Source organism: Coregonus clupeaformis, unplaced genomic scaffold (genome assembly GCF_020615455.1).
Source record: "Coregonus clupeaformis isolate EN_2021a unplaced genomic scaffold, ASM2061545v1 scaf6223, whole genome shotgun sequence".
NCBI lineage: Eukaryota > Metazoa > Chordata > Actinopteri > Salmoniformes > Salmonidae > Coregonus > Coregonus clupeaformis.
The window spans coordinates 1-11,904 of NW_025539677.1; the positions used below are offsets into that span (position 1 = coordinate 1).

The 11,904-nt window shown below is 49.4% G+C and overlaps 1 protein-coding gene across 1 annotated transcript; it reads left to right on the forward strand.

Moving 5' to 3' along the window:
- The first annotated feature begins 808 nt into the window (after positions 1-808).
- On the forward strand, positions 809-6,191 carry LOC121559773 (beta-Ala-His dipeptidase). The gene is given in 13 exon segments (XM_045220787.1): positions 809-1,043; positions 1,766-1,909; positions 2,046-2,181; positions 2,184-2,207; positions 2,565-2,578; positions 2,581-2,655; positions 3,129-3,354; positions 5,054-5,120; positions 5,365-5,404; positions 5,407-5,532; positions 5,712-5,736; positions 5,872-5,898; positions 5,901-6,191. Coding segments are annotated over 13 exon segments (1,176 nt in total). The 5' UTR covers positions 809-989; the 3' UTR covers positions 6,119-6,191.
- The last annotated feature ends 5,713 nt before the right edge of the window (positions 6,192-11,904 follow it).

Consider the following 11,904-nt stretch of genomic DNA (forward strand, 5'->3'; position numbering starts at 1 on the left):
AGCCTCAACACTCTGCTCTCTCTCTGCTCTCGCTCTCTCTCTGTATCTTTCTTCCTCCCTCACTTTCCTCCTTTCTCTCTATCATTCACACACAAATATCTACTTGAAACAGCAAATAAAACTGGTTTGACATACTATATGTTTTCTAAATCTTTATGTTTTCTAAATCTTTTTCATCTGGGATTCTTTAGAAATAACATTTTCAAGTGTTAACCAATATCCACCACTCCAAGACACAATGAAGTGCTTCACAATACCACCCCTAAATATAAAATCAGCCATAAAAACAAAGAGCAGCAAAAATTGCAGTTCTCTCTTTTTGTTTGTCACATGGAAACACTATTTTCTTCAGCATTACGGTGAGTCTTTACTATTTTAGCAAAATATGTGTACATGTTTTTCATGGACTTGCTTAATTAAGTGCACTACTAAAGACTTGGTCAGGGAAAAACAGAAGCTGCATGTTCATAGAAGCTGTGATAAAGAAGAAGAAGAACGGTGAAATTACATTCAACATAACAGAAAAATTTGTGTGATATTGAACATCAGTATGATTGTGTGATGACCTGAGTGGGGTCGTGAGTGTGTATGCATGCATTATTATGGCATCACCAACAGCTTATGTTATCATCCTTCCCAGTCTCTGTATTAGTTCTGTTAGATAGTTAAATAGTAATCCCAGTTGAGACAGTGCTAAGTCGTGTGTTGAGTCACACTGCACTCTGATCTTTGATCCTCGAGCCCTGGCAGAGTCCATTCAAGTCAATCAGATACCAGAGACTACCTACAACCATAGAAATTGAATTACTAGAACAGACAATCCTATTCAAGTCACTGCTCTATGTTGTTTGGGAATTCTATTTCTGTGCCCCCACACTCTCAGGAGGAACATCGAAATCTACACTCACCAAACGAAGCTCATTGTTGTTGCGTTGCTCTTACTCCACACATCGGCTTCCTCTTCTTCCTCTTCCCCTGGAGCTGCAGGCATGTTGAAACCACTGTTTCAATACATAGATGACCACCAAAATCAGTTTGTTCAGGTGAGGGACGGGCACTCTTATGACATACCTACTCTCTGTTACTGAACTGTACAATGACACAAATATACATGTTTATGTGCTGTAGCGAGGTGAATAGAGAGAAACCAAAGCAAAGTAATGAGAGAGATAGAGAATGGGGGGAGTGAGAGAGAGAGAGTGAGAGAGAGAGAGTGAGAGAGAGGGGGTTGAACATGGGAATGTGGTTTAACACTTCAAAGATAAATACTGTGGTATCTGATTAAGTCATCAAAATGATTCTGAATGTGGGTCACATTCAGGTTTCCCGTGACGCAGTGGTCACAAGGTACTGCAACGCAGTGTCACCTATTAGCTGTGCCACCAAGAGATCCTGGTTTGAATCCAGGCTCTGTCGCTAGGGCTGGGAGACCCATGGGGCGGCGCGCAATTGGGCTTCAGCGTCCTCAGGGTAGGGGAGGGAATGGCCGGCAGGGATGTAGCTCAGTTGGTAGAGCATGGTTTGCAACTCAGGGTTGTTGGGTTGATTCCCATGGGGCCAGTATAAAAAAATAATGTATGCACTCACTAACTGTAAGTCGCTCTGGATAAGAGCGTCTGCTAAATTACTTAAATGTAAATGTCAGTGGTGCTGTTGCAGTGTTCTCTGCAAATATTCCTGACCTAGACAGTCTATGGCTGTGTCCAGTTATTATTATACAATCTATGCCATATTCTGACCCTCTCCTGGTTGCTGCCTGACTCAGAGGCTGACGGAGTGGGTTGCTGTCCAGAGTGACTCAGGAGATCACACTAAATGGGGAGAAGTTGAAAGAATCCTGAACATGACAGCAGTGAGGATCCAAGAGATGGGAGGCATAGTGGAGTTAGCAGATGTAGGCACTCATCAGGTAGGCTACAATACACACTCAGTTTGTGTGAAAACACTCACCACCAGTCATACGTATTATTCTCCAGATAATGGAGTAATATTCTGTCTTAAAATACCTTTTAAAAAGCATGTACCTTTCCGGTCTATCACACAAGCTGCCCAGTGGGGAGACTGGGCCGCTTCCACCAGTGATACTGGCTGAGTTTGAGAGGGACCCGAAGAAATCTACTCTCTGTATCTATGGCCATGTGGATGTCCAGCCAGCCAAGATGGCGGATTTGTGGACCACGTCTGATTCAATCTAACAGAGATCAAAGGTATTGCTGCATGTTACATGCCATGAATGGAGGGGTTTGATGTAGGTCCAAAACAAAAACAGAAGCTGGACAAAAATAAAGTCTATTTTGAGAAAACGTAATGTCCACTCACTGTTTTGCTGGGCCAAAATTTGATATTTTTAACAAATCAAAGTTTGATTACTTAGAAAAAATAGGAAAGTCCACTCACTGTTTTGCTGCTCCCATATGGGATCTTTTAATAAACCTTAGATGATATAATCACAACCAGGTTGCCTGCCTGCCATTCATAGGCCAGCTTCAACTAGCTCATGTACCCCTGGTATTACAAGTGTGATAATATGAGGATGATGGTGGCTCAAGGTTTTGGTTCCCTAGGTAACCTGTATGGGCGAGGGGGGCCACGGACAACAAAGGGCCGGTCCTGGCCTGGCTTCATGCTGTGGAGTCCTACCTGGCCACAAAGAAGGTTAGGATTTGCCCTGAAACAACACAGCTGAAATCTGAATCTTTATGTTTCGCTAGCAGTCTCTAGTTAGTTTTCAGACATTCTCTAACCCATTCAGCATTGCTTTACATAGTGGTGCTCTGTAGCTCAGCTGGTAGAGCACGGCGCTTGTAACGCCAAGGTAGTGGGTTCGATCCCCGGGACCACCCATACACAAAAAAAAATGTATGCACGCATGACTGTAAGTCGCTTTGGATAAAAGCATCTGCTAAATGGCATATTATTATATTATTATTATTATTATTATATTACATAGCAATGGTTATTAAAGGGTTTCTGTAATCTATGTATCATAACCTGAGTGTTTGGAGTAATCTGTGAGTCTGAGTATAAAACAATTTATGGGATTGTAGTGGATTGTAGTGGAGTCAAACAGTATATGAATAAGAGAAGAGTGACTTACTGGTAGGATTGCCTGGATCTATTGATTTCAGGAGATACCAGTAAATATAAAACTCATCATTGAGGGTCTGGAGGAGGTGGGCTCATACGGTCTGTTGGAGTTGACCAGGAAGAGAAACGACAGCTTCTTTGCAGATGTGGACTTCATAGTGATCTCTGACAACGTGTGGGCGACCAGAACCCCAGCCCTGACCTACGGAACCAGAGGGAGCAGCTATTTCTTTGTGGAGGTGATGATATACAGTGGGGGAAAAAAGTATTTAGTCAGGCACCAATTGTGCAAGTTCTCCCACTTAAAAAGATGAGAGAGGCCTGTCATTTTCATCATAGGTACACGTCAACTATGACAGACATATTGAGAAAAGAAATTCCAGAAAATCACATTGTAGGATTTTTTATGAATTTATTTGCAAATTATGGTAGGAAAATAAGTATTTGGTCACCTACAAAACAAGCAAGATTTCTGGCTCTCACAGACCTGTAACTTCTTCTTTAAGAGGCTCAACTCTGTCCTCCACTCGTTACCTGTATTAATGGCACCTGTTTGAACTTGTTATCAGTATAAAAGACACCTGTCCACAAACCTCAAACAGTCGCCACTCCAAACTCCACTATGGCCAAGACCAAAGAGCTGTCAAAGGTACACCAGAAACAAAATTGTACACCTGCACAGGCTGGGGAAGACTGAATCTGCAATAGGTGCAGCTTGGTTTGAAGAAATCAACTGTGGGAGCAATTATTGGGAAATGGAAGACATAAAGACCACTGATAATCTCCTCGATCTGGGGCTCCACTGAAGATCTCACCAATCGGTCGAAAATGATCACAAGAACGGTGAGCAAAAAATCCCAGAACCACACGGGGGACCTAGTTAGGAATGACCTGCAGAGAGCTGGGACCAAGTAACAAAGCCTACCATCAGTAACACACTACGCCTCGCCACGGGACTCAAATCCTGCAGTGCCAGACGTCTCCCCCTCTTAAGCCAGTACATGCTCCAGGCCCGTCCCGAAGTTTGCTAGAGTGCATTTGGATGATCCAGAAGAGGATTGGGAGAATGTCAATGGTCGTGATGAAACCAAAATAGAACTTTTTGGTAAAAACTCAACTTGTCGTGTTTGGAGGACAAAGAATGCTGAGTTGCATCCAAAAGAACACCATACTCTGGCTGAAGCATGGGGGTGGAAACATCATGCTTTGGGGCTGTTTTTCTGCAAAGGGACCAGGACGACTGATCCGTAGGAGAAGAATGAATGGGGCCTGTATATGAGATTTTGGTGAAAAACCTCCTTCCATCAGCAAGGCATTCCAAAGATGAAACGTGGCTGGGTCTTTCAGCATCACAATGATCCCAAACACACCGCCGGGCAATCTCGAAGGAGTGGCTTCGTAAGAAGCATTTCAAAGGTTCTGGGTGGCTGGCCAGTCTCCAGATCTCAACCCCTAGAAATCTTTGGAGGGGAGTTGAAAGTCCAGGAAAATTGCCCAGGACAGCCCCAAAACATCACTGCTCTAGAGGAGATCTGCATGGAGGAATGGGCCCAAAAAATACCAGCAACAGTGGTGAAAACCTCTGTGAAGACTTACAGAAAATGTTTGACCTGTGTCATTGCCAACAAAGGGTATATAACAAAGTATTGAGAAACTATTGTTATTGACCAAATACTTATTTTAATCCATAATTTGCAAATAAATTCATAAAAATCCTACAATGTGATTTTCTGGATTATTTCTCTCATTTGTCTGTCATAGTTGACGTGTACCTATGATGAAATTACAGGCTCTCTCATCTTTTTAAGTGGAGAACTTGCACAATTGGTGGCTGACTAAATACTTTTTTTTTCCCCACTGTACTCATTTGATTGGTCAAATTTTAAATATGACACACTCTACCAGGGTACCATTTGTTCAGTATCTTTCTCTGTTATGTGTTTGGTGGGTTTGGTGGCCCTAAAACTGGACCTCCATTCTGGAGTGTACGGGGGTTCTATCCAGGAGCCCATGTCAGATCTGATAGCCTTACTGGTGTGAGATACGAGCGTTTGACCGACAGCTCTTCCAATCCTCAAGAAAATATAGGCTCTACTCTCTTGTCTGATAGTAAAAATTAACATTTCATTCCATTATAGTTGAGGCTCAAAGTCCCTGCACTAAGCAAGAAATTAAGATAAAGTGTTGTATATGAGCTAAGGTACTTACCCAAACTCAGTTCTAGTTAAAACATGTTTCGTCAAAAATGTCTTCATTATTTCTTATTCCCTCCCAAACAGGAAGTCTGTTGGACCACACAGGTAAGATCCGAATTCCCTGGGGTCACTGAGTGATGTCTTGCCCCTCACTGAGGATGAGAGGAAGCTCTAGACAATATCAGCTTTTGACCTGGAGGAGATGCTGAAGAGGGTGGCTGGGGTCAAACACTTCCTACAGGACACTAAGGTACTGGGTACTGGTGCAACCCTAAAGGAATGACAGGTGCAACTGTGACTCAGGTTTGGGTTGGTTGAGAGGACTAGCCTGGCCCCAGTCTGTTTGTGCTGTCTTACCAATTTTGGTCATTGTCATGCCAAACATAACAACCATTGGAGTTGGCTATACTAAACTAATCTGGGCGTGAGGAGGAAGACGTGTTTGGTCAGTGGATACTGTAGAAGTCGATGTTTGACAGAGGGTGATTACTCTTTTTTGGATACACACTATCTGAGCTTTATAACATGATACAAACAAACCGTGTTCATTAATATGCAGGAGGATGTCCTCGCATGGCTGGTGCGATTGGTTACCCATCCCTGTCCATCCATGGGATCCAGGGGCCTTCTCAGATCCAGGACACAAAACTGTCATCCCCAAACAGGTCACAGGGAAGTTCTCCATCCGACAGGTCCCCAACATGGACCCTCCAGATGTGGAAAGGAAGGTACAGAGTGTCTACCTGTCATGGTTTGAATTACAGGGGTACCAGGGTTGTTGGGACAGGAGCATACCCATAACAAGGATCAAAATACAAGCATGGACATCCTCGTAACCCCTGTAACCAGTGAGTGATTTGTCACGATTCAGACAGACGACCAGAGGACCACAATTGCGTCACACCAGAAAGTTTAGTTAAACTTAAGGGAAAAGGGGAAGTAGGGAGTGAATGAAGGCTCCAAGGCAACAGGGATCCGTCAATGCGCTAGGTCTGTGCCCCCCCCAGTGGCAGCGATGCGTCCTATGAAGCCGGGTGGTGGTGGTCCAGAAGTCCTGGAGACACAGACACAACAGGGCGGAATGAAACCAGGCAGCAGTACAGTTCAAAGGGAATCCAAAATACGTAGTGCAAGGCAGAAGGCTGGTCAGAGTTACGGGATTGAAGAGTAGTCAGGAGTCGTGATGGCAGAAGCAGGTCTGGATCTCCTAAGGCAGAAGAGTATCCAATAAACAGGCAGGTCCGGTCACAAAACCAGGGTGAGCCAGAAGGAAAGCAAACAGGTTCCGGGTGTGAGCTTTGCAGACGATCTGACACCGGAGAGCTGAAAGACAGGGCCTTAAATACTGGAGAGGTGTAGTGGGTGAATCAGCGCAGCTGGCAGAGTAATTAGAGAGCCGAGCAGAGCAGGGACAGGTGGAGCTAGTTAGGCTGGTAGAGAGAGGGAGGTGAGCAGAGTGGAAGATAGTGGAAACCAAATTAAGGTGGTAACTCGGTGAGTGAGAGGGCTCATGACAGAACCCCCGGGACGGCCCCAGGAAGTCCCAAGAGCAATACCACGGGCGGGGAGGAGGAGCCGAGGAGGGCTAGAACTCCTCCCGAACGGCCGAGTGAACGCTCATCCTCGGAGGAAGCCGGAGGGCCGTGGAGTCGGGAGATGGGACAGGTCCGAGACAGATCAGGCACAGGACAGGAAGCCGAGCGGGCCGGACGGTTAGGGACCCCCTCTGGGGCGGCCCCTACGGTTGCAGGTTGATCAGGATGCGTTGGTGAAAGCGGTGATGAGAGTCCTATCCACAATCCGACTCGCTGGCACCCAGGTCCTTTCCTCAGGTCCATAGCCTCCGCAGTCAATGAGGTACTGAGACCCCTACCCCTCCGTCTGGACCGAAGCAGGCGGCGGACGGTGTAAACCAGACCACCATCGATCGAGCCGTGGAGGAGAGGACCAGGCGCAGCAGGGACCAGCGGGGACTCTCATGGATGGGCTTAATCTTGGACACATGGAAAGTGGGGTGCACCCTCAGGGAATTAGGCAGTTGGAGCCGGACAGCAGTTGGGCTCATCACTCTTATGATAGTGGGGAATGGGCCAATGAACCGGGGTGCCAGCTCTGCGACTCCACCCTGAGTGGCAGGTTCTTCGATGACAAACCACACCCTTTGACCAACATGGTAGGTGGAGCAGGAATTCTCCGACGGTTGGCCCCGGTAGTGTAGCTGGCAACGGACCTGAGGAGTGTGGCTCGGGCTTGTGACCAGGTGCGGCGACATCGACGGGCAAAAGCAAAGTCGCAGATGGGCAAATACCTCCTCCTCCTGGCTGGCAAATAGAGAGGCTGGTATCCATAAACACATTGGAAAGGGGACATACCGATGGCAAGGAGCAGTTCAGAACAAATTGTCGTTCACCCATGCATCAATTGCTGCGACCAGGAGTGGGGGTTGCGTGAAGTCATGCACAGTGCCTTCTCGAGCTCCCTGATTAGCCCGCTCTGACTGCCCATTGGATTGGGGGATGGAATCCGGAAGTCGACTGACTGTGGCTCCCAGCAGGTGTCAGAACTCCTTCCAAAAAGCGGAGGAGAATTGTAGACCACGGTCAGAAACAACGTATCCCTTGGCAGTCCGTGGATCGAAGACGGTTCCAGGACCACCTGGGCGGTCTCCTTGGCGGTTGGGAGCTTGGGGAGGGGAATGAAGTGTGCCATCTTGCTGAAACGGTCAAATCGATGGTGAGAATGGACGGTCATGCCACTTAAGGGGCAGCCCCGGGACAAAGTCAAGGGCGATGAGACCAGGGACGTCTGGGCACAGGCAGGGCTGCAGCAATCCGGCTGGGGCTGGCAGGACCACTTGTGTTGGTTGCAGATGGGGCAGGCTTGGACCCATTCCCAGCACATCCTTCCTCAGAGAGGGCCACCAGAACCTCTGGGCGAGCAGGTTGTAATGCGGGTGGAGCCAGGGTGACAAGCTGAGGAGGGAGTCATGTCCCCACTGGATGACCTGGGACCTCAGGTCTTCCGGGGACAAAAAAGGCGGTCAGCTGGGCAAGTGCTGGGACCTGGCTGGGTTACGGAGAAGCCTCCCAGCACCTGTTCCTCAACAGCCCAGGTCAGAGCTGCAACGATGCAGGAACTTGGCAGAATCACTAGGGTCCTTGGAGGGGGGTGTCATCCTTCTGGAATTGACGGAGAGGGCGTCTGGCTTGGTGTTGCGTGATTCAGGCCGGGTATGACAGAGTGAAATTAAACCTGGTGAGAACAGGCCCAGGCGGGACTGCCTGGAGTTCAACCGATTTGGCCGTGCGAAAAGTTCTATGATCCGGTCCAAACGAAATGGAATGGTGGACCCCTCCAGCCAGTGATGCCACTCCTCCAAGGCAAGCTTCACAGCCCAGCAGCTCACGGTTCCCTATGTCGTGCATTACACTCAGAGGGGACAACCGACGTGGAGAAAAGGAGCACAGGGATGGGAGCTTCCTATCCTCCGGCCACTGAGAAATCAACAGCACCAACTCCCCATCCGAGGCGTCCACCTCCACAATGAATTGCCGGTCACATCAGGCATCTGGAGGATGGGAGCGGAGGTGAACCTCACCTTGAGGGTACTGGAAGGCTTTGTCGGCTGCTGGGGTCCAGGTGAAGGGTTGCTTGGTTGCTGGTTAGAGCAGTGAGAGGGGCAGCACTTGTGGTACTGTAGTTCCGGATAAACTTCCTATAGGAGTTAGCAAACCCCAGAAACTGTTGCAGCTTCTTTCTGTTCTCCGGAACTGGCCAAGTGACTGCTGATACTTTGGCAGGATCCATTTGGATACTCCTTCTGCCACTATGTACCCCAGGAAGGCCACTGTCTTGACGTGAAACTCCATTTCTCTGCCTTGGCGTGGAGGGAATTCTCCAGAAGACGATGAAGGACTTGCTGGACATGGCGGGTGTGTTCAGACAGGTTTCTGGAGTAAATTAAGATGTCATCCAGTGTAAATGGGAAGACAAACTTGTTCTAACATGTCCCAGAGTACATCATTCACTAGAGCTTCTGAACACAGCAGGAGCATTGGTGAGGCCAAAAAGGCATAAACCAGATACTTTCGTGAGTGGCCTGTTGGTGTATTGAATGTGGTTTTCCATTCATCTCCCTCCCGGATCCGCACTACGGTGGTAAGCGTCTGAGATCCAACTTGTAAAAACAGTGGCTCCTGGAGCAAATCAAAAGCAGAGGTGAGCAGAGGCAGAGGGTAACGGTTTTTCACTTGTGATGTCAGTTGAGTCCCCTGTAGTCGATGAAGGGGGGCGGCGAGATCGTCCTTCTTCCCCCACAAAGAAGAAGCCCAGCACCCAGCAGGAATGAAGATGAACGGATTAATCCTGCGGACAGAGAGCCATTGATGTAGTCCTCCATGGACTTTCTTTGAGGAGCAGGCGACGAATAATAGGCGACCCCTTGGAGGAGCTGTTCCAGGGAGGAGGTCGATGGCACAGTCATGGCCGGTCGGTGAGGGGGCAGAGATGTGGCTCTTGCTTTTGTTGGAACACCTCTCTGAGACCATGGTAGCATTCTGGGACATTGGAGAGGTCCGGAGCGAGTTAGTAGGTACTGGCCGAGGGGTATACGGCAGCAAGCAGGCAGGTTCGGGTGGCAGTCCTCTCCCCACTCCCTGATCACCCCGGTCACCCAGTCGAGCTGAGGGTTGTGCCGGCCAGGAGCCATCGGGTAACCCAGGATGAGGGGTTGGCCTGGAGAGGGGAGCAGGTGAAACTGGATAGTTTCTTGATGGTTTCCGGACAGACCCATCGAGACCGGGGGCCGTGACATGAGTGACCGATCCGGAAGTGTCCGTTCAGTGCCCGGGCAGGAATAGGGAGGTGTCAAACGGAGGTTCTCCAGTCCCGTTGGCGTACAGCGACGTCCAATATGTTGGCTTCGCCAGAATCCACCAGAGCAGCCAGGGTGTGAGTTGGAGTCAGAGAGTGGAGGTGAACTTGCAGCAGGGGTTTGCGGTCGGAGGACTGGATGGTCATTGAACTCGACCGGACTCCCCTACGCGGTGAGCTTCGGCCCTTTAAGGCAGGTTACCACACGATGTCCATCACCTCCACAATAGAGGCAGAGGTTTGAGGTAGCGGCGCTGGCGCCTGCAGGAGTGAGGGAGGCTCCCAATCTCCATAGGCTCAGACTGATCAAGCTGACCTGGGTGAGTGGCAGTAGATGACAGGAGCCCAGTCGGATCTCTCGAATGCCGGTAGTAGGTGGACCGCGCCCCCTCTCACGACGACGGTCTGTATCCTTCTGTTGATCCTGATCGTCAGTGGCGATGGTGGCTTCAGCTCAAGAGTGGAAGGCAATTGCATTCTTTCGGGAGACCAACTCGGCCTTGATAGAGTCAGCCAAACTATGGAAGAACGCGGTCCACCAACGGCGGTGTGTTTCAAGAACTTCGCTGCAGGGTTCGGAAGTCGATGGAATGGTCTGCGACTGTACGTCTGCCTTGTCGACTGAACAGTTCACGAGACGTCTCTCGGTGGGTGAATCCAGGTCAAACACCTTAGCATCTCCTCAGCAAACAGGTCGAAGGTTTTGCACATGGGGGTTTGGCGTTCGGACTCTGCCATGTTCCCCAGAGTCGGAGCTCGCCCGTCAGGTGAGTGATGGCATACCCAACTTTAGCCCCTCCCGTGGCGAAGGTCCTTGGCTGCAAGGAGAAACCTGATCGGCAGCTAGTCAGGAATGGCCGGACCTGTTGAATCGCCGTTGAACCGCCGGGGTTTCCAATCTTGGGTTCCGGAGCAGCGGCTGCAATGACCGGGGCAGGTAACGCGGGCTGGGCTGGTGGGCAGACTGGCTGGGTAAGGATTGGTGAGGAGTTGAATGAGCATGGCGAGTTGTTGTTGCTGCTGCTGGAACTGCTGCTCATGTGCTCATCGGTTTTAGGTCGGGAAAGTGTGGGCGCTGAGTCCAGGATGGTCAGATCGTACTGTCCACGATTCAGACAGACGACCAGAGGACCACATTGCGTTCACCAGAAAGTTTATTAAACTTAAGGGAAAAAGGGAAGTAGAGTGAATGACAGGCTCCAGGGTAACAGGGATCCGTCCAATGCGCTGGGTCTGTGCCCCCAGTGGCAGCGAACGTCCTACCGGTGGTGGGTGGTCAGAAGTCCTGGTGGGAGACACAGACACAACAGTGATGGAATGAAACCAGGCAGTACAGTTCAAAGGATCAAAATACGTAGTAGCAAGGCAGAAGGCTGGTCAGAGTTACCGGGATTGAAGAGTAGTCAGGAGTCGTAATGGCAGAAGCAGGTCTGGATCTCCTAAGGCAGAAGAGTATCCAATAAACAGGCAGGTCCGGGTCATCAAAACCAGGGGTGAGCCAGGAAGCGAAAGCAAACAGGTTCCGGGTGTGAGCTTTTGCAGACGATCTGACACCGGAGAGCTGAAAGACAGGGCCTTAAATACTGGGAGAGGTTAGGCGGGTAATGCAGCGCAGCTGGCAGAGTAATTAGAGCCGAGCAGAGCAGGGACATGAGCTGGTTAGCTGAGTAGAGAGAGGGAGTGAGCAGAGTGGAAGATACGTGGAAACCAATTAAGGTGGTAACCCGGTGGAGTGAGAGGGCTCATGACA